At 44.0% G+C, this 23,072-nt stretch overlaps 1 protein-coding gene across 2 annotated transcripts in view; it reads right to left on the reverse strand.

Annotated features, from left to right (window-relative positions):
* Positions 1-10,736: 10,736 nt before the first annotated feature.
* Positions 10,737-23,072, reverse strand: part of LOC121545086 (glypican-4-like) — a 103,733-nt gene continuing 91,397 nt past the window's right edge. The window contains exons 4-9 of one of the 2 annotated variants that reach the window (XM_041855480.2): positions 15,129-15,294; positions 14,564-14,694; positions 14,270-14,416; positions 14,007-14,131; positions 13,581-13,753; positions 10,737-12,352 (exon numbers count right to left, since the gene is read on the reverse strand). In XM_041855480.2, the coding sequence (XP_041711414.1) occupies positions 12,126-12,352; positions 13,581-13,753; positions 14,007-14,131; positions 14,270-14,416; positions 14,564-14,694; positions 15,129-15,294 (969 nt within the window). In that variant the 3' untranslated portion in view covers positions 10,737-12,125. Of the gene's footprint in view, positions 12,353-13,571; positions 13,754-14,006; positions 14,132-14,269; positions 14,417-14,563; positions 14,695-15,128; positions 15,295-23,072 lie in introns of both variants that reach the window. The other variant, XM_041855473.2, reaches the window with a different exon arrangement.

Consider the following 23,072-nt stretch of genomic DNA (forward strand, 5'->3'; position numbering starts at 1 on the left):
GTTCCTACTCCTCACCATTGCCCCACACACCTCTGTCCACCATGGGACTGCTTTCTTCCTCCTCCTCCCTGAATTCTTAGGTATAGCCTCAGTCGCTGCCCCCACTAATGCTGTTCTCACCCAGTTATTCATACTATCCACATCCCCTCTCATATCCACCCGAGCCATTACCTGCTCACTCAGCTTCTGAAGCTGATCCCACTTTGCCCTTCCAAACACCCACCTCCGGCCTACTGTGCATACTATGGGGTAATGATCACTCCCTACTGTCGACTCCTCCTATATCTCCCACTCACAGATTCCTGCCATCGCACTAGATACTAGAGTGAGGTCCAAGGCAGACTATTTCCCTGTGGCTACCTCAATCCTGGTCCCTCGGCTATCATTCAGGCACACCAGATCTTTCATTTCTATCAGATTTTCCATCACTTGGCCTCTGATGTGAGCCAATCCATAAAGATGTATAGGTAGCATGCTGCCCAGATTTGATATTATGACTGTATGACTTTGTAGATGCATACAACATTGTCAGAGTTTACAGAACCATACAGATTATTTTAAATTAAGCTATCCCGCATCTAGGATAGGACTGCCGAAATAGCTCAGTTGGGAGACCGTTAAACTGAAGATCTAAATGTCCCTGGTTCGATGCAAGGTTTCACTTTTTTTTGACTGAATTGTTGGAGGCTGCTTATATAACATTAGGATATCCAATGTGCCATGGGTTGAGAAACGAATACTGAAATCAGAGTCAACATGGGCTTCCTCTTTCTATGCAATGTACTGATGTGAAAGAACTGTAAGCCTACAGATGTTGGCAGGTTACAGGCACCATAGCATCACCTACCCCTTTGTATTTGTATTTATTATGGCTGCCAAGGCAGCAGCTACTCTTCCTGGGGTCCAGCAAAATTAAGGCAGTCATACAATTTTAAAAACATTACAACACATTAAGTGTGTGCCCTCAGGCCACTACTCCACATACAGTGGGGAAAAAAAGTATTTAGTCAGCCACCAATTGTGCAAGTTCTCCCACTTAAAAAGATGAGAGAGGCCTGTAAATTTCATCATAGGTACACGTCAACTATGACAGACAAAATGAGAAAAAAAAATCCAGAAAATCACATTGTAGGATTTTTAATGAATTTATTTGCATATGATGGTGGAAAATAAGTATTTGGTCAATAACAAAAGTTTATCAATACTTTGTTATATACCCTTTGTTGGCAATGACACAGGTCAAACGTTTTCTGTAAGACTTCACAAGGTTTTCACACACTGTTGCTGGTATTTTGGCCCATTCCTCCATGCAGATCTCCTCTAGAGCAGTGATGTTTTGGGGCTGTCGCTGGGCAACACGGACTTTCAACTCCCTCCAAAGATTTTCTATGGGGTTGAGATCTGGAGACTGGCTAGGCCACTCCAGGACCTTGAAATGCTTCTTACGAAGCCACTCCTTCGTTGCCCGGGCGGTGTGTTTGGGATCATTGTCATGCTGAAAGACCCAGCCACGTTTCATCTTCAATGCCCTTGCTGATGGAAGGAGGTTTTCACTAAAAATCTCACGATACATGGCCCCATTCATTCTTTCCTTTACACGAATCAGTCGTCCTGGTCCCTTTGCAGAAAAACAGCCCCAAAGCATGATGTTTCCACCCCCATGCTTCACAGTAGGTATGGTGTTCTTTGGATGCAACTCAGCATTCTTTGTCCTCCAAACACGACGAGTTGAGTTTTTACCAAAAAGTTCTATTTTGGTTTCATATGACATTCTCCCAATCCTCTTCTGGATCATCCAAATGCACTCTAGCAAACTTCAGACGGGCCTGGACATGTACTGGCTTAAGCAGGGGGACACGTCTGGCACTGCATGATTTGAGTCCCTGGCGGCGTAGTGTGTTACTGATGGTAGGCTTTGTTACTTTGGTCCCAGCTCTCTGCAGGTCATTCACTAGGTCCCCCGTGTGGTTCTGGGATTTTTGCTCACCGTTCTTGTGATCATTTTGACCCCACGGGGTGAGATCTTGCGTGGAGCCCCCAGATCGAGGGAGATTATCAGTGGTCTTCTATGTCTTCCATTTCCTAATAATTGCTCCCACAGTTGATTTCTTCAAACCAAGCTGCTTACCTATTGCAGATTCAGTCTTCCCAGCCTGGTGCAGGTCTACAATTTTGTTTCTGGTGTCCTTTGACAGCTCTTTGGTCTTGGCCATAGTGGAGTTTGGAGTGTGACTGTTTGAGGTTGTGGACAGGTGTCTTTTATACTGATAACAAGTTCAAACAGGTGCCATTAATACAGGTAACAAGTGGAGGACAGAAGAGCCTCTTAAAGAAGAAGTTACAGGTCTGTGAGAGCCAGAAATCTTGCTTGTTTGTAGGTGACCAAATACTTATTTTCCACCATAATTTGCAAATAAATTCATTAAAAATCCTACAATGTGATTTTCTGGAATTTGTTTTCTCAATTTGTCTGTCATAGTTGACGTGTACCTATGATGAAAATTACAGGCCTCTCTCATCTTTTTAAGTGGGAGAACTTGCACAATTGGTGGCTGACTAAATACTATTTTCCCCCACTGTATCTACAACACAAAATCCTTCCCTATAAGCGTGCTTAAAGTCTGTCGTCAATTTGTTTACTGTAAAATAGCATTGTATCTGGTCAAACAATTTCTTCCAAAAGTTTACTAGGGGTTGGTAACAGGCTGATTGGTCGGCTATTTGAGCCAGTTAAGGGGGCTTTACTATTCTTAGGTAGCGGAATGACTTTTGCTTCCCTCCTGGCCTGAAGGCACACACTTTCTAGTAGACTTAAATTGAAGACATGGCAAATAGGAGTGGCAATATCGTCCGCTATTATCCTCAGTAATTTTCCATCCAAGTTGTCAGACCCCGGTGGCTTGTCATTGTTGATAGACAACAATAATTGTGAAGGAGAGTAGACAAGACCTGTAGTCTCTACACACAAAGGCATGTGCATGATTGAATATTCATAAGTATTATGGGTTTAATTTGTCAAAGTGCATATTTTTAAATAGGAAGAGGTTTAATTGTTTGGGTAAACTAGCCAGTATTTAGAGGACCATCATGTCAGTAAATCAGAAAAGAAAACATTCAAGACCATGTAAATATCTGTCTTTATTTAATCAAGACCAGGAAATGTTGTTTAATATACCTTTTACAATGTAGCATCTATCTCATCTTGTTTTTCTCATAACATTTAGGAGATACTCTTGAGTAAAAATCTGATGGATTGTTACGGCCTCTTTGCAAAGACATCTAAAACGGCTGCTCGTTATTAACACAGTTTTAACTTGACTCTTGTCAGTCCCTCACTTCTGCGTCCCAAATGGCATTCTAGTATTCCCTATGTAGTGCACTACTTTTGACCAGGGCTATGAAGGGAATAGGGTATCATTTGGGACGTAGTCATACTCTCCTCAGGCGTCATAAAGATGACTTCATGCTGTTTTTGTGGGCCAAAGACAGATGGGGGTGTGTCGTCATATATCCATCTCCTCAACTATCAGGCTGTGTCTGAAATGGAACCCTATTCCCTATATAGTGCACTTCTTTTGATCAGGGCCCATAGGACTCTGGTCAAAATTTGTGCACTATGGTGGGAAAAGGGGGCAATTCCAGACGCACCTCACCGAGGTTGTTCCATGGATCAGATAAAAGGAGAACCCTACCCCATATCACTGTAAGGTAGACTAACACACCACTGCCGTGCCTACTAGAATAGCTGCTGCCATGGCCCTCAAGCAAAGACATTTGCGATAACTGGCCCACAACATTGATTTACCATTTGCGATAACTGCCCCACAACATTGATTTACCATTTGCGATAACTGCCCCACAACATTGATTTACCATTTGCGATTGAGATGGAAAATAGTGTTTGATGATTACTTTCCCCACATGACACAAAAACAAGCAGCACAACCCTTTGCAAATACATACAGTACCAGTCAAAAGTTTGGACATACCTACTCATTCCAGGGTTTTTCTATATGTTTACTATTTTCTACATTGTAGAATAAGACTTCAAAACTATGAAATAACACACATGGAATCATGTAGTAACCAAAAAAGTGTTAAACAAATCAAAATAAATGTTATATTTGAGATTATTCAAATAGCCACCCTTTGCCTTGATGACAGCTTTGCTCACACTTGGCATTCTCTCAACCAGCTTCACCTGGAATGCTTTCCCAACAGTCTTGAAGGAGTTCCCACATATGCTTAGCACTTGTTGGCTGCTTTTCCTTCACTCTGCTGTCCGACTAATCCCAAACCATCTCAACTGGGTTGAGGTTGGGGGATTGTGGAGGCCAGGTCATCTGATGCATCACTCCATCGGTCTCCTTCTTGGTAAAATAGCCCTTACACAGCCTGGAGGTGTGTTGGGTCATTGTCCTGTTGAAAAACAAATGATAGTCCCACTAAGCCCAAACCAGCTGGGATGACGTATCACTGCAGAATGCTGTGGTAGTCATGCTGGTTAAGTGTGCATTAAATTCTAAATAAATCACAGATAGTGTCACCAGCAAAGCACCCCGAACCATAACACCTCCTCCTCCATGATTTATGGTGGGAAATACACATGCGGAGATCATCCGTTCACCCACACCGCGTCTCACAAAGCCACGGCGCTTGGAACCATAAATCTCCAATTTGGACTCCAGACCAAAGGACACATTTCCACCGGTCTAATGTCCATTGCTCGTGTTTCTTGGCACAAGCAAGTCTCTTCTTCTTATTGGTGTCCTTTAGTAGTGGTTTCTTTGCAGCAATTCGACCATGGAGGCCTGATTCACACAGTCTCCTCTGAACAGTTGATGTTGAGATGTGTCTGTTACTTGAACTCTGTGAAGAATTTATTTGGGCTGCAATTTCTGAGGTTGGTAACTCTAATTAATTTATCCTCTGCAGCAGAGGTAACTCTGGGTCTTCCATTCCTGTGGTGGTCCTCATAAGAGCCAGTTTCATAATAGCGCTTGATGGTGTTTGCGACTGCACTTGAAGAAACTTTCAAAGTTCTTGACATTTTACGTATTAACTGACCTTCATGTCTTAAAGTAATGATGGACTGTTGTTTCTCTTTGCTTATTTGAGCTGTTCTTGGCATAACATGGACTTGGTCTTTTACCAAATAGGGCTATCTTCTGTATACCACCCCTACCTTGTCACAACACAACTGATTGGCTCAAATTCATTAAGGAAAGAAATTCCACAAATGAACTCTTAAGGCACACCTGTTAATTGAAATGCATTCCAGGTGACTATCTCATGAAGCTGGTTGAGAGAATGCCAAGAGTGTGCAAAGCTGTCACCAAGGCAAAGGGTGGCTACTTTGAAGAATCAATAATATAAAATATATTTTGATTTGTTTAACTTTTTTGGTTACTACATGATTCCATGTGTTCTTTCATAGTTTTGATGTCTTCACTATTATTCTACAATGTAGAAAATAGTGAAAATAAAGAAAAAACATGGAATGAGTAGGTGTGTTCAAACCTTTGACTGGTACTGTAGATGGTGGTAACCTACAATTCACAACATAGGGACTGCACTATTAAAAGGCAATGATAGTTGAGTGTGGAAGGGCAGCATAGATATTTCCTCTTCAAGGGCTACATAGATGTTTTCGCTGCATGACAATGTCCTGTCGGCCATCCAAGCATAATCCTTGGGGACATTAAGGTTTTAGGGAACAAATATCTCATGTGGTTTCAATGTACAATCAACTTGATAAATTAAATGGAGCTTCCAGCACCAGGGGGGACGCAAGAGGCACAAAATGCCTTGAGCAAACAGCCCTGTCCAGGCATCATCACCATTCATCATACATCAGCCAATCACATTAGAAGACTTGACAGACAACTGCAACATGCAAATCAGTTTTTTTCTATACAGAATGTAAAATAGGACATCTGAAACCAATACAAACACCTTCAGTTAATTTGCTAAATTAATATATTTTCATCTACAAAATATATCAATACATTCTGTATACTGTATTTTTTGAAAGCATGTTTGTAAATGCTTTAAAAGAAACATGCAATTAAATAATTTACTGTACAAGAGCAACCAGTGGATAATGTGAGAGGTGAAACTATCAGGTGACGTGACTTGGAGTTGACCAGGACTTCAAATTCAAACAATAACTAATATTGTGCTTGTCAGTCATCCAATTCAACAAATTCAGGGACATTGTTCTGTCTTGAGACATACAGTAAAGTACAACAGATACAATTTACTGTTTCGAGAAGTAGTTACTAACGTACCGAGGTTTCATTTTCCATGCAAGACAGAATATATAAAATGTAGTTGCACTCGAGGAAACAGTTGAACTTGGATGGTGAGGGGATACATGTAGGTCAGACAGAGATGCCTCAACTCATACAGATGAAGACTATAATGAAAGCAGAAGTAAATGTCTGTATGGGGTGCAAACAAGCGCCCAAAAACATAATCTGTGCACACAGCCACTCCCACCAGCTCCTACAACTAGCAGTAAAATTCACTGTTGTACCTAATATATATATATATATATATATATATTGTGATGTCACGAGAGGCTACACAGCTTTTAGCGGGATTGCTCAAGTAGTGCAAGGAGACCAGGTTCAACCAAAACAAGGATTTTATTAAAGGTCTTGGGAAACTAACGAAAGTATAACACAATTCTGTTCTCTGGTGGCTCTTTAAGGGTTAACAGTTCAGGGATGTCTCTTCCACATCCAAAATCATAACTCTCCCTCGCTCAAATAACTTTTCCCCAGTCTTACTGTATTCCACGTTGCAGCTAGTGGCCAACCCAGCAAAACGTCCTTCCAAATGTCCCACACGTATTTCCACAGGTGCATATATCCAAAGGTGAGTATTTCCCCAAAGGTAAGTATCTCCAAATCCTTATATTCCTCATGGAAGTGGACGTGCAGCACTCTTGTCCTCCAGAGAGCCCAGCTTGGAGACCGTGTCTCTTCCCTTCCCAAACCTTCAGCTCATCAGCTCCTCATTTGTTTCAGCTGCGTGGGAAGATTGGCCATAGAGGGGTGGAGTTCCCCGACCATACCAGCAGATGGAGCCATAGCTGTCTGGGTTTGCAGCCACCTCAGGGGGATGTAACGTCCCTCCAGGACACAGCCTCTCGTGACATCACACATCCCCCTCCTCGGGACCGACGTCCTCGTCGGGTAAAGGCAGCGAAGAAGGCATCACGCCGGGAGAGGGCGTCCGCATTGCCGTGGTGCTTGCCAGACTGCTCTCTCTTCAACTCCTCCAACTCTAGGACCCGGGACTCAGCCTCCTGTTGTCTCTCCTTGAGTTTCTTACTGAACGCATCAGCCTTGGTTTTAGCAGAGTTTAGCTTCTGTTGAGCAGCTTTCAGTTCCTTCTCTCTCTCTGCCTCCGCATTCTTCATCTTGTTCTCCAACACCTTGTACTTCTCCTCTGCCTTCTTCTGGACCTCCTTACTACTGCGCAGGGTCTCCTCACACTCCTCGATGGTCCTGCGCAGCCTCTCCAGCTCCTCCTGTTGCTTAGGGAAGGAGCTCTGTTGGAGTTTAGCCTGGAGGATATCTAACTCTTCTGTCTTCATGTCTAACTGTTGCTTTAACAAACGATACCTCTCAGCGGTCCCCTTCAGACCAGACAGTTCTTTGTCCAGATTCTGTAGCTCCGTCTCTGTGTCGGTCTGGGCACCTGCCATCCCTATCAGAGCCCGGGCGGGAGTGAGTAACTCGGAGGATTGCACCGGAGCCTTCCCAGGATGAGTCTTGCCTCTCCGTTTCCGAGGTACTCGGGTTATCCTCTCCTGAGACTCTCTCCAGAGTGGGTAAAAGGCTGGGCAGTCTCGTCCAATTAGGACAGGGACGGGGAGGGAATCAACCACCCCCGCCGTCGTGTGTATGGTTCCCCGTGTGCTGGTCATTGTAAGTTCAGTAATGGGGTATTCTCTGGTGTCCCCATGGACACAGGAAACTGGGAGGACTTTCCCCGGGGTCAGACACGTTGGGCCCACCAAATCCTTACGCACCAGGGTGGCCCGGCTACCAGAATCCAGTAAGGCCTCCACATCATGGTGATTCACAGTTACCGGGCAGGTGGGGGGTCGATCTGGGCCGCCATCTACGACTCCCAAGAGCGAGGCAAAACGATGTGTGGGTGCTGAGCTGGAGGACTCCGCAGTGGGCATAGGTTCCTCGGCTGGTTTCCCACACTGCCAGGAGATATGTCCCATCTCCCCACACCGGTAACACTGTCGAGGTTCCCCATCCTGGTGTACTCTTCTTGGACCCGCCTGGTTTCTGGCTCCCCCTGGAGCCGGGATAAGTCCTGACGCGGCGGGGTTCGAGACCTTGGGGTCCTTTGGACGGGTTTTTCCCCATTTGTGGTGGGGCCGCACTCCTGGGGTCTTTTCGGGAAGCATTCAGCATCTCCGCTGTGGCCTGGTACTTTTCCACAGCTTCCACGGTCAGATCAGCCGTGGTCAAGGCCTGTTGACTGATGAACCGTTTTGCCTCATAAGGCAGGGGCGCGTGAGGTAACGATCCACCACAACGGCCTCCCACCACCGCCGCTGCTGTATTCCTCTGCGGATCCAGCCATTTCCTTGCGATTCGGACAAGTTCATGCATCTGCGCCCGAGGAGGTTGGTCTGGTTGGAAGGTCCAACTGTGAAAGCGCTGGGCCATACCAAACTTTGTGAGTCCATATCTGCTGAGGATCTCAGACTTCAGGGCATCATAGTCAGTAACCTGGTCAGGGCCCAGGTCCCGGACAGCATTCAGCGCTTCCCCGGTTAGAAAGGGGGCTAACAGACCAACCCACTGTTGCTTGGGCCAGGCTTCAATAGTGGCCGTGGCCTCAAATGCATGCAGGTATGCCTCAATGTCATCGGTAGCTCCCATCTTAGATATAAAGTCACTTGCCTTTATTGGGCGGGTATTTTGGACCACCCTCTGTCTCTGCAACTGCAATTCCTCTGCCTTCAGAAGGTTGGCTTTCTTTTGCTCCTCCAAGAGAGCCACGTTTGCTTGCATCTGGGCTTGCTGGCCAGCAACAAGGGCTTTCAATATGTCCTCCATTTCAGTCGGCGGGGAGCCTACGGCCAACTTGGAAAACTGGGTGATCAAACCTTCGGTATCCTCCTCTGACATGCACTATTAACGCTTGAGCGTGCCCGTATTCTCCACCATCTGTGATGTCACGAGAGGCTACACAGCTTTTAGCGGGATTGCTCAAGTAGTGCAAGGAGACCAGGTTCAACCAAAACAAGGATTTTATTAAAGGTCTTGGGAAACTAACGAAAGTATAACACAATTCTGTTCTCTGGTGGCTCTTTAAGGGTTAACAGTTCAGGGATGTCTCTTCCACATCCAAAATCATAACTCTCCCTCGCTCAAATAACTTTTCCCCAGTCTTACTGTATTCCACGTTGCAGCTAGTGGCCAACCCAGCAAAACGTCCTTCCAAATGTCCCACACGTATTTCCACAGGTGCATATATCCAAAGGTGAGTATTTCCCCAAAGGTAAGTATCTCCAAATCCTTATATTCCTCATGGAAGTGGACGTGCAGCACTCTTGTCCTCCAGAGAGCCCAGCTTGGAGACCGTGTCTCTTCCCTTCCCAAACCTTCAGCTCATCAGCTCCTCATTTGTTTCAGCTGCGTGGGAAGATTGGCCATAGAGGGGTGGAGTTCCCGACCATACCAGCAGATGGAGCCATAGCTGTCTGGGTTTGCAGCCACCTCAGGGGGATGTAACGTCCCTCCAGGACACAGCCTCTCGTGACATCACAAAATATATATATATATATATATATATATATATACATATACACACACACTACCAGTCAAAAGTTCAGAGGTTTTTCTTTATTTTTACATTGCAGAATAATAGTGAAGACATCAAAACTATGAAATAACACATATGGAATCATGTAGTAACCAGAAAAGTGTTAAACAAATCAAAATATATTTTATATTTGAGATTCTTCAAATAGCCACCCTTTGTCTTTGTGAGACGCGGTGTGGGTGAATGGATGATCTCCGCCTGTGTAGTTCCCACCATAAAGCATGGAGGAGGAGGTGTTATGGTGTGGGGGTGCTTTGCTGGTGACACTGTCTGTGATTTATTTAGAATTCAAGGCACACTTAACCAGCATGGCTACCACAGCATTCTGCAGCGATACACCATCCCATCTGGTTTGGGCTTAGTGGGACTATCATTTGGTTTTTCTACAGGACAATGACCCAACACACCTCCAGGCTATGTAAGGGCTATTTTACCAAGAAGGAGAGTGATGGAGTGCTGCATCAGATGACCTGGCCTCCACAACCCCCCGACCTCAACCCATTTGAGATGGTTTGGGATGAGTCGGACGGCAGAGTGAAGGAAAAGCAGCCAACAAGTGCTAAGCATATGTGGGAACTCCTTCAAGACTGTTGGAAAAGCATTCCAGGTGAAGCTGGTTGAGAGAATGCCAAGAGTGTGCAAAGCTGTCATCAAGGCAAAGAGTGGCTATTTGAAGAATCTCAAATATAAAATATATTTTGATTTTCTTAACACTTTTTTGGTTACTACATGATTCCATAGGTGTTATTTCATAGTTTTGAAATCTTCACTATTATTCTACAATGTAGAAAATAGTAAAAAATAAAGAAAAATCCTTAAATGAGTAGGTGTGTCCAAACTTTTGACTGGTACTGTGTGTGTGTGTGTGTGTGTGTGTGTGTGTGTGTGTGTGTGTGTGTATACATATATATATATATATATATATACACACACACATACCAAAAAATGACAAACAATTAGAACACTTCCTCAATATAAAACCCTGTGTTACAATTTCATCATACTCATTCTCCACGTTTCTCTCATCTCCGATTCAATTCGCAAAGTCACTCAACTGTTTCTTGGTTTCTCTTTTCTGCTACATCTCAAACATTTGGACATACAAGCTACTCCCTGTCAAGATCATGTCATTTTATCATATGTAAGACAGACTGTGCAGAGTCTGAGTCTGCTCTGAACTGAATAGACTCTCTGCCCCAGGACACTGAGGACTGCTCTTTGTCAGCTCTGCCTTCTATAGGGGAATGACAGGGAGGGGGGTCCCTCCTCTCAAGTCACCAGCTTTCTCTTCTAGCCTACATCAGGACCTCCCCCCTCCATCAGACACTTTCAATTTCAACACTGCTTGTGTATAATGATGATTCAGAGAACACACGAGGTATGATCTCAGTGGACTGGTTTTGTATTTGAGAGTGTCGTTTGGGATGTGGTACTCCTTCCACATTATGGATGCACACCTGGGCACACAGAATCCCCCAGAACCCCTCGCCAGCTAGTTCAATCTCCTATCGAACCATCTAAACATCAGCCCTGTAACTTCTTAGTATTTTCCCACAGAACTACTGTACTCTTAGCTCAGAGCCAGTCTAGAGCTTCAACATGTAACCAAGATGTTCTCTTTTCTGGCATAGCCACATTCATCCCTGGCCAGCCCGAAGATACTGCCAATATATCTAAAAAGGAAGCACTCTCACTCATACACACAAACAAGCACACAAACAGAAAAACCAATATGGACACACATACACTGACAAACCAGGAATACTTGCTACATTGATCCTTAGTTGTTTTCTTGGTAAGGGGAATGCATTGGTGAATAGAGGGCTTAATTTTTATAACACACTACAAAACACAGAAACACACAAACCATATCCTGCTTCGAATTTGACTAACTCTCAGATACATGGACAACAAAAATTTGAATAATGGGATAAAATGGAAGAACTCAAAACACTGTTGGTGATGTGGCGGGAGGGATTCTAGCTCAAAGGTGCCACAAGCAGTGAATCAGTTAATCAGGACAACAAAAAAAAAAAAAAAAAAAAAGTGGTGAACATTTTTGAAGAAAATCGCTGTACACTATTGTCCATTTTTATAAAAACAAACAAAAAATTAAAAGTTATATAATAACTCAAGAGTCTTCCACATGATGGCGGGCAGACCGAGGTCCTGAAGGCAGTCTTTTTAAAAGTCTCTGACAGTTTTTCCCCTTCTCTCCGTCTTACTTTCTCACTCTCTCTCCCTTTCCCTCCCTTGGCCGTTTATCTCCAGTGGGGGGCGAGCAGGGCCAGGGTGAGCACACAGAGTGCCAGTGCCATGCTCCCATGTGCCACACTGCCTCCACCAGTCGTTTCCTGGTGCACCACCTTGACCACGCGGGGGTTGATGGGGATGGGTGGGGTGGAGAAGTAGATGTCCCGGTCCGCCTCACAGGACGGAGAGTCACAGCCGCTGCTGCCGCTCTCCTCTCCTCCGCTACCATCCTCATCTGAGAGAGAGAGAGAGAGAGAGAGAGAGAGAGAGAGAGAGAGAGAGAGAGAGAGAGAGAGAGAGAGAGAGAGAGAGAGAGAGAGAGAGAGAGAGAGAGAGAGAGAGAGAGAGAGAGAGAGAGAGAGAGAGAGAGAGAGAGAGAGAGAGAGAGAGAGAGAGAGAGAGAGAGAGAGAGAGAGAGAGAGAGAGAGAGAGAGAGAGAGAGAGAGAGAGAGAGAGAGAGAGAGAAGATTTCAGGAGGCAAAAAATGGGAGCAGGTTGATGAGGCCATGAACACAGGAATAGACACAGCATTCAGGGGATGAAAATAGAACTCTTCAAGTCTGTTGTGACATTTTTATGGTAACACCAAAGGTTGTGGTCCTCTCTAGCTCAGCTGGTAGAGCATGGCGCTTGCATCGGCAGGATAGTGGGTTCAATTCCCGGGACCACCCATACGTAAAAAATGTAAGCACGCTTGACTAAGTCGCTTTGAATAAAAGTGTCTGCTAAATGGCATATAAGGTTCCTTCTCTAACAGGGAGGCAATGTTCGTCAAACAGAAGACATGAGCAGAATATCTAGACCAGCTAATCTATAGACAGGTGGGGTGTTTACCAACAATCAAAGGATTATTGACAACTTGTAAGCGAAATTTCGTATGCAAATGTTTATTGAAAACATAAATATATTTGCCCAATAAGTACTTTACTCTCAAATACATTGTTACAGTTGTTGGTTAGTTAGCTTGCTAATTTTTGCCATATTATCATAGATGTGACATGAGTCAAAACACGTCAACATGTCAAAACAAGATACAAATAGTTGTCATCTACAATTTACATTTACGTCATTTAGCAGACGCTCTTATCAAGAGCAACTTACAGTTAGTGAGTGCATACATTTTCATACTGACCCCCCGTGGGAATCGAACCCACAACACTGGCGTTGCAAGCGCCATGCTCTACCAACTGAGCTACACGGGACTATTCACCACACATCAGCTTCTTGTCATTGTTGCTAGCTATCTGACTGTTCAGAAAACAACAACACACAGCCTTTTACCTCAGAGTTACGCGCACATCATTGTCATGATGTTGTCAACACACCAGTCTATTGAAATGGAGAAGATTGCCAAAGGTTTAGTTCCCTGTAGAGGGTGCCAATCAGGTGTCCAACCCAGATACTCTGCATGGGGCAATGGGCCTCAGTAAGTAAGTTAATCTGTTAGTTCTTACCATCCTCACCTTGGTTGATGGAGATGTCATTGCCGCTTTGGGCAGCCTTCAGCCAGCTGGTCATTTCCTTCAACACTGCGATCTGACTGCGAATCACCACGTCTGGCTTTGTAATGTCCACTTCCACATCCGGGTTGGACACCTGATTGGCCAATCCGTTGCCCATGACAACAGACTCGTACCTATGGCAGAAGGTCAAGAATGAATGTGGAGATCCTACCAAGCACATACTGTTAGTTCACCATCTGCAGCAACCTTACTTTATGCCTTCAGAATGTTGGCTTTATTCCAAATGGTACCCTATTCCCTAAATAGTGTACTACGTTTGAAAAGTAGTGCACTAAATTGAGAATAAGGTCTCATTTGGGACGCAGACACTGTTGGTTGGTGTCTGTGTCAAGGGAGTGACCTGAGAAAACAACCTGCCAAACTAACCTGCTCGTTGCTGTTCCGTTCCAACAGTCATCCCTCGACATAATCCTCTCCCCAGTACACACGGTCTCTGGCAGCGTGGACCAGAACTTCTTAGCATGCTTCAGCCTTTTCTTCACGTCTGTCGTCTGGGCAGAAGGAGGGAGGCAGGCAAACAGAGATGGATCATTCATTTATGCCAAGTCCATTTGAAAGACTTTGGATTCTCACGTGAAAACTCTTGAATGTATGCTGACAGTTGGGCCAGATGGCTGACAATGCCTTACCAGTCTGTCCAGGCTGGTGCCAGCAGCAGTAGTGGGCCGTGCGTCGGGGCTGTAGGGACGAAAGCGACCAGTGAATCCTGTCTCCTTGACTGAGCGACGCGACCGGAAACCTTTACTTGGTTTAGGCTGACCACACCCCTGGAACACCTGGAGGGGTGGAGAGGCAAGTGAGTGGCATGTACAGACATACAGAGACAGATAGACACAGGCTACCAGGCAGGCACACAGACAGACAGGTTGGCGAATACAGACACTAACACACAGTCAAAGACAAACAGACAGGAAGTGACTGACCTTCTGTGACACCTGCATGCTGTTCTCCTGCATGTTCATGATGGCCTCAGAGATCTTAACGTCAATGGGGTCCATCACAGACTCAAAATTGAAGGGCCCCTCCAGCCTCTCAGCCAGACTCAACATGGCATCTGATAACACACAACTCAGTTAGTCATGGACACAATAACTGCAACCCCGCAATAACTGCAAACAAACACCCCCAAAACCAAACGAATTATGTGAATTAAAGAAGTGCAAAAATCTTTTTTGGCCTAGATTTTGTCTGCCATTTTCACCATGGGGTGATTTGGCCTGTTTTTACCAACAGGGCGACGCACACCGCAGAGAGTCAGAATGTTGTGATCCTAAGTTTACTTAGAGCACTCAGAGCAGGGGGTTGTTAAACAGTTTGAGGACTTAACAAGGCGCCCAAAGTAAGACCCAGTAAAGCTGCCACACAGGGAGGGGGCAGCAGACCCCAGTAAGGGGTAGAGTGTCAGAAGCCACACACACTCTCTCTCTCCCACTCACTCACTCATTGGAGAATGTTTAACTGGTCCTTGTTGGATATGAAAGCCCTTACCCAGGAAGTTGTTCCACTCTGTGTCGAGGTCGGCCTGGTTGGCCAGACAGCCACGCATCACGTTGAGACAGTAGTTCTGGCAAGGCTTGAGGGCCACCTGGCCTTTGCAGTAGGGACAGTACAACATCTTCATGGCTGCCCGCACACAGCTAGGGGATGCACTGACCTGAGGGGGGAGGGCAGAGGGAGTTAGTGACCAATCAACTGCCTTGGCACAGCCTGGACCACCGCGGCCCCCCTCTGCTGGGCCGTGCTCTCTGGATCAGAGCTCTGTCCCCTTGGCTGTTGTGGCCTGCACACAGCCGGCATCTCAGCAGCCCTCTTCTCAGGTTCTGTGGCTCTGGCCTCGCAATCTGCTTCGAGACACGGGAGAGGCCGGATCATTCCGGCGATTGTGATAGGGAGGTCGATAGTGAGGCATATATCTGTACCTGGGGAAAAGTTCAGCATATCACCAGGTTGCTTCCCGAGGCTGAGTCAGTCATCGGGGGCTGATACTGTCATGGTTCATGTGGGGTCAAATGACATTATGAAGGGCAGCTCAGAACAAGTGAAGATGGATTTTAAAGAACTGATTGGGTCTCTACTTGATACCAACAAATGCCCCATAATATCTGGCCCTCTGCCCTCCCTAAAACGTGGCATTGAACGGTTCAGCAGACTTTTAGCCCTCCATAACTGGCTACGAGACTATTGCAGCTCTGTGGGTGTAACATTTATTGACAATTTTGATACCTTCTGGAAACAAAGCTTGTATTATAAGGAGGATGGGTTCCACCCAAATCATTTGGGTTCCTGGATCCTTTCACAGCATTATAAGGCTGTGTTCAGACAATGACTTATCAATGACCCAAGTCCAGCTCATTTAATCCCTACCATTGTGTCGCTGAGTTGTCATAATGCTTCAGCAAATGTACATTATCCTAGGGGCATTGGAAGATACAATGCCTCTGCTGATCCTACAGCTATTGTATGCAGTAATCATATGCCTATGAACCAGAGTAATACTGTTAGCACTGAGGTGGTGCGCCCTAGTAGGAAGTCAACTGTGTGCCGCTCACCCTGCACTAATAAAAATAACCTGTGCATGTCTACCTCTGCTAAGCTTCCCAGTAAAGCAAGAAAAACAATCAAGCATCCCTGAAAAGTGTTAAAAATAGCCCACGTTAACACATATAGCTTAAGAAACAAGGTTCATGAAATCTGCTAGTAACAGATGACATTCATATTCTGACCTAGGAGTGGGCGATATACCGGTTTGATAGTAAAAACCGGTATTGTGCCGCGCCATGATATGGATTTAGCAATATCATGGATACCGCGATTTATTCAGAATTCATAAATTCGAATTTTGCATCAATATTTTTTTGTTCCAAATTTCAACTGAGTGATAGTACTAAGTAGCTACATCTTTTTTTTTTTTTTTTTTATCCAACCTTTCTTGGTTCTTACGAATAAAAGAATGTATGTTAATATGTTGACCTATTTTTATGAGCGCACGTCGCATGCACTTGTTGCACGCATGTAGTGCTAGCAACAAAGAAGTGTGCAGGCAGCTGCAGTTAGGAGGCAGGTTAACTATTGGGGGAAAACTTTACAATCCAGGATGAGCGAAAACACAGAAATTGATGTTGCTCAAGAGCAGGAGGATAAATTGGTTAAGAAGAAAGGGGGCACCTCTGTTGTTTGGAACTGGTTTGGCTTTTAAAATCTCCGACCCCGACCAAAACACTACCCTATGCAAGTTGTGTCGTCGTGTTGTCTTAGCAAAAGGTGGAAACACGACCAACCTGTTCAATCACTTAAAAACATACATGTCCGTGAGTATGAACAATGCACCAGAATGCGTGAGACAGTAAGCCCAGGAGCTCGCCCGAAGACAAGCCAGACTCGCACTCAACAATCAATTATATCATCATTTGCTGCCGGTACTTGCTATGAGAAGACGAGCAAAAAATGGATAGACATCACAGCTGCGATTACAAATCACATAGCGAAGGACATGGTACCGATTCAAACTGTGGAGAAAGAGGGGTTCAGAAAGTTGATTCAAACTCTGGACCCAAGATATGAGATCCCGAGCCGCAAATATTTTAGCCAAAAATGCCTGCCACAGCTTTACACAGAATGCTGGGACAGAGTTTACAGTGAGATAAATAACATTCCATTCTTCTCCACTACTGCCGATCTATGGTCAAGTCGTACCACAGAACCTTATATAAGCCTCACAATCCATTACATAGACGGTGACTGGAAACTGAAAAGTAAGTGCCTACAGACGTCTTATTTCCCAGACGACCACACCGGGGAAATAATTGCAGGTGGGCTGAGGGACATACTGTCGTCCTGGGGATTAAAAGAGTCGCGTCAAGTTTGTATGACGACCGACAGCGGATCGAACATGATCAAGGCATTGCAGCTGAACAAGTGGGCAAACCTTGGATGTTTCGGACACAGGCTGCACAATGCTATTGGTAAGTTTCAGGACTGTAGCCTAGGCCTACCCTGTATGATGCTTATTATTAAGAAAAAATACAGCTCACATCAGCCATGTACCGTAGGCTAAATCTAAGCACATCAGATTTGTAAAATGTGTAACAGTTGAATGTAAATGCCGTAAATCCTCAAACAAAGATTAAAAGTTATATTGTATTGTGATTTCTATATAAAAATGCATTATTATTAATTATTATTGTATTGTGATTCGATTATTTTTCACCCTATTATTTTGATTTCTTATTCCCAATTTCCAGAGAGGAGTGTCCAAAACGCTCCCGGGCCACAGGGGTGTGCGATTTCCCGGGCCACAGGGGTTTGCAAAAAGGTGGTTAGCACGTTCTCATACAGCTGGAAAAAGCAGAAGGCCCTGATGACAGCACAGAATGAACTAAGCCTGCCCCTGCACAAGCTCATCACAGAATCTCCGACAAGGTGGGGGATCTCGTCTGAAAATGATGGAAAGAGTCCTGGAGCAGGAAAAGGCCATTACACAGGTCCTGGCAGGGGACAAAAGACACGGCACCTTGTACCTACCTGGCAAGACATCCAGGTCTTGGAATCAGTCACAGCAGCACTGAAGCCACTCCAGGACTTTACAGATGCCCTGTCAGGAGAAGCGTATGTGAGCGTGTCCTATTTGAAGCCTGTCATCAATCTGTTAAATGCAGAGGTTCTAAATCTGAGCAAGGACGATACAGAACTGACCAAAGAGATCAAGATCAAGGTTCTTGATTACTTGAATAACAAGTACACTGACCCTGCAACAGATGAGCTGCTCTCCATGGCTACCTTTCTAGATCCAAGGTTCAAGACCAGGTACATGTCCGCTGAGAAACTGGAGGACATTAAGGTATTTATTCATTTGTTCTTGTTTTATTGCTTCAAATGTAAAGCACTTTGGGCTGCATTTATGTATGAAAGGTGCTATACAAATAAAGTTTAATTATTTTCATTTTTTAAGGTGAGAGCTGCCTCAGAGACCGAAGCCCTCCTGGTGGAGAACACAGCCCTGGGAAAATCGTCTCTTGCAGAGGATCACACTGACAGGGAGAAAGAAGCTTCCACTGCTCATCAATCAGGCAAGAAGCCCAAGAAGAGCCTTGGGAGCTTCTTTAAGCAGACCAGCAGTGCACCTGCCTCATGTTCAGAGAGGCAGATCATTGAGCAAGAGCTGAATAGCTACATTCTGGCAACGGCAGCAGACAGCGAGTCTGATCCTTTGGAGTGGTGGCGATTTCACGGATCTAATTTTCCACGTGTGAGTTGTCTGGCAAAGAAATACTTATGCATCCCTGCCACAAGTGCCCCCTCTGAGAGGGCATTCAGCACTGGGGGGCAATGTGGTGACATGTCACAGGGCAGCACTAAAGCCAGAAACAGTCAACATGCTGGTATTCCTGGCACGGAACTTGTGAAGAAAGTTCTAGTGAAGATTTGTTGATATTGTTGATAATTGATGGTTGAGGCTTGAAAGGTTTAGTTTCAAACGGTTAGTTTTTTACATATCTACGGACCGTAGCCAAAACAAACACACGTATTTGAATTTGTAATTACCTTATTTTCTTTATCTCCTGTTATTTTTTATTTAATTTTACTTAATATCTAATTTATATATATATATATATATATATATAGGCCTACCTACCTCATGTTTACGGAATGCATGTTTGCACAATACAAATAAAAACTTTTCAGGTCCATACGGTCCAATGCCTCACTCTTTCTGGTTATATAAGGTTCAAATACATATTTTTCCTTAACTAATATAATTTAACCAAGAAGGGATATTAAAATGTGATTCATATTTTTTTACGTCATATATCGTGATATCATATCGATATCGTCTGGACAGTGGAAAATATCGTGATATGAATTTTAGCTCATATCGCCCACCCCTATTCTGACCATCTCTGAAACTCACTTAGATAATACCTTTGATGATACAGTGGTAGCAATACATGGTTATGAGATCCACAGAAAAGACAGAAATGCCAAAAGGTGGAGGTGTGGTTGTTTATATTCAGAACCACATTCCTGTAAAGCTTAGAGAGGATCTCATGTTAAATACTGTTGAAGTAATATGGCTACGGATTCATCTGCCTCACCGAAAGCCCATTCTGGTGGGAAGCTGCTATAGACCAAGTGCTAACAGTCAGTATCTGGATAACATGTGTGAAATGCTTGATAATGTATGTGATATCAATAGAGGTGTATACTTTCTGGGTGATTTAAATATTGAATGGCTTTCATCAGGCTGCCCACTCAAGAGAAAGCTTCAAACTGTAACTTGTACCTGCAACCTGGTTCAGGTTATCAATCAACCTACCAGGGTAGTTACAAACAGTACAGGAATGAAATCATCAACATATATTGATCACATCTTTACAAATACTGCAGAAATGTGTTTGAAAGCAGTATCCAAATCCATCGGACATAGTGATAACAATATAGTAGCCATATCTAGGAAAACCAATGTTCAAAAGGCTGGGCCTAATATTGTGTATAAGATGTCATGCAAAACGTTTTGTAGTGATTCCTATGTTGTTGATGTGAAGAATATCTGTTGGTCCGTGGTGTGTAATGACGAGCAACCAGACGCTGCACTTGACACATTTATGAAATTGCTTATCCCAGTTACTAATAAACATGCACACATTAAGAAAATGACTGTAAAAACGGTTAAATCCCTGTGGATTGATGAAGAATTGAAAAATTGTATGGTTGAGAGGGATGAGGCAAAAGAGATGTAGAAAAGACAAGCATTGTAATTTTGAATTCCGTAAAGCAAGTGTGGAAGAGGTGAAGAAATTATTGTTGTCTATCAACAATGACAAGCCACCAGGGTCTGACAACTTGGATGGAACATTACTGAGGATAATAGCAGACGAAATTGCCACTCCTATTTGCCATATCTTCAATTTAAGCCTACTAAAAAGTGTGTGCCCTCAGGCCTGGAGGGAAGCAAAAGTTATTCCCCTACCTAAGAATAGTAAAGCCCCCTTAACTGGCTCAAATAGTTGACCAATCAGCCTGTTACCAACCCTTAGTAAACTTTTGGAAAATATGGTGTGTTATAACTTATGTGTTATGGCTTTACACCCCCTGCTATATTGTGGATAAAGAGTTAACTGTCTAACAGAACACAGAAGGTGTTCTTTAATGGAACAAAATCCAGGTAGAATCAGGAATTCCCCATGGCAGCAGTCTAGGCCCCTTACTTTTTTCAATCTTTACTAACGACACGCCACTGGCTTGAGTAAAGCCAATGTGTTAATGTATGCGGATGACTCAACACTATACACGTCAGCTACTACAGCGACTGAAATGACAGCAACACTAAACAAAGAGCTGCAGTTAGTTTCAGAATGGGTGGCAAGGAATAAGTTAGTCCTAAATATTTAAAAAACGTAAAAGCATTGTATTTGGGACAAATCATTCACTAAATCCTAAACCTCAACTAAATAGTCATGAATCATGCGGAAATTGAGCAAGTTGAGGAGAATAAACTGCTTGGAGTAACCCTGGATTGTAAACTGTCATGTTCAAAACATATTTATACAACAGTAGCTAGGAAGAGGAGAAGACTGTCTATAATAAAGTGCTGCTCTGCATTCTTAACAACACTATCAACAAGGCAGGTTCTACAGGCCCTAGTTTTGTCGCACCTGGACTACTGTTCAGTCATGTGGTCAGGTGCCACAAAGAGGGACTTAGGAAAATTGCAATTGGCTCAGAACAGGACAACATGGCTAGCCCATCGATGTACACAGAGAGCTAACATTAATGATATGCATGTCAATCTCTCCTGGCTCAAAGTGGAGGAGAGATTGACTTCATCACTACTTGTATTTGTGAGAGGTATTGACATGTTGAATGCACCGAGCTGTTTGTTTGAACTACTGGCACACAGCTAGGACACCCATGCATACCCCACAAGACATGCCACCAGAGGTCTCATCACAGTCCAAAACAGACTATGGGAGGCGTACAGTACTACATAGAGCCATGCCTACATGGAACTCTATTCCACATCAAGTAACTCATGCCAGCAGTAAAAGTAGATTTTAAAAAACAAATAAAAATACACCTTATGGAACAGCGGGGACTGTGAAGCAACACAAACATAGACACATGCATACAAACACACAATAACATACGCACTATACACATGTACACATGGATTTTGTGTTATAGATAAGTGGAAGTAGAGTAGAGGCCTGAGGGCACACACTTAATGTTGTGAAATCTGTTATGAATGTATTGTAATGTTTTTAAAATGTATAACTGCCTTAAAATGTATAACTGCCAGGAAGAGTAGCTAATGGGGATCCATAGTAAATACAAATACAAATGCATTTCAGACAGACACTTAGACTATATACAGTGCGGTCCGAAATGATTGACACCTTTGATAAATATGACAAAAAATGACTGTATAAAATAAATAATGTCAATACTATGCTCAAATTTTGGGGGGAATTATATTATATTATTTTATACTAATACAATTGCTCATAGAAAGAGATTTGGTTTAACAAGTAATAAAAAAAATTCTCAAAAGGGTAGGGGTCAAAATGATTGACACCCCTGTTTACAATACCTCACCTTGCGAGGATAACGGCACTGAGCCTTTTTCTAAAATGTTTTATGAGTTGGAGAACACATTGGGAGGGATCTTAGACCATTCCTCCATACAGAATCTTTCCAGATCCTTGATATCCTTTGTCTGCTCTTATGGACTGTCCTCTTCAATTCAAACCACAGGTTTTCAATGGGTTTTAAGTCTAGAGACTGAGATGGCCATTGCAAAATGTTGATTTTGTGGCCAATTAATCATTTCTTTGTGGATTTTGATGTATGCTTGGGGTTATTGTCTTGCTGGAAGATCTATTTGCAGACAAGTTTCAGTTTCCTGGCAGAGGCAACCAGATTTTTGGCAAACATTTGATGACGTTGACCTTAACAAGGGCCCCAGGACCAGTGGAAGCAAAATAGTCCCATAACATCAAAGATAACCAACCATATTTTACAGTAGGTATGCAGTTATTTTCTGCTTATGTATTCTCATTTCAACGCCAAACCCACCACTTGTGTCCGTGGCCAAAGAGCTCTATTTTCATATCATCTGACCAAAGCAACGGTTCAAATCCAAGTGCTCCGTACTCCTGAGTGGCGCAGTGGTCTAAGGCACTGCATCGCAGTGCTAACTGTGCCACTAGAGATCCTGGTTCGAATCCAGGCTCTGTCGCAGCCGGCCGCGACCGGGAGACTCATGGGCGGCGCACAATTGGCCCAGCGTCGTCCAGGGTAGGGGAGGGAATGGCCGGCAGGGATGTAGCTCAGTTGATAGAGCATGGCGTTTGCAACGCCAGGGTTGTGGGTTCGTTTCCCACGGGGGGCCAGTAAAAAAAAATATATATATATATACACTAACTGTAAGTCGCT

This window comes from Coregonus clupeaformis, chromosome 3, assembly GCF_020615455.1.
Source record: "Coregonus clupeaformis isolate EN_2021a chromosome 3, ASM2061545v1, whole genome shotgun sequence".
Classification (NCBI taxonomy): domain Eukaryota; kingdom Metazoa; phylum Chordata; class Actinopteri; order Salmoniformes; family Salmonidae; genus Coregonus; species Coregonus clupeaformis.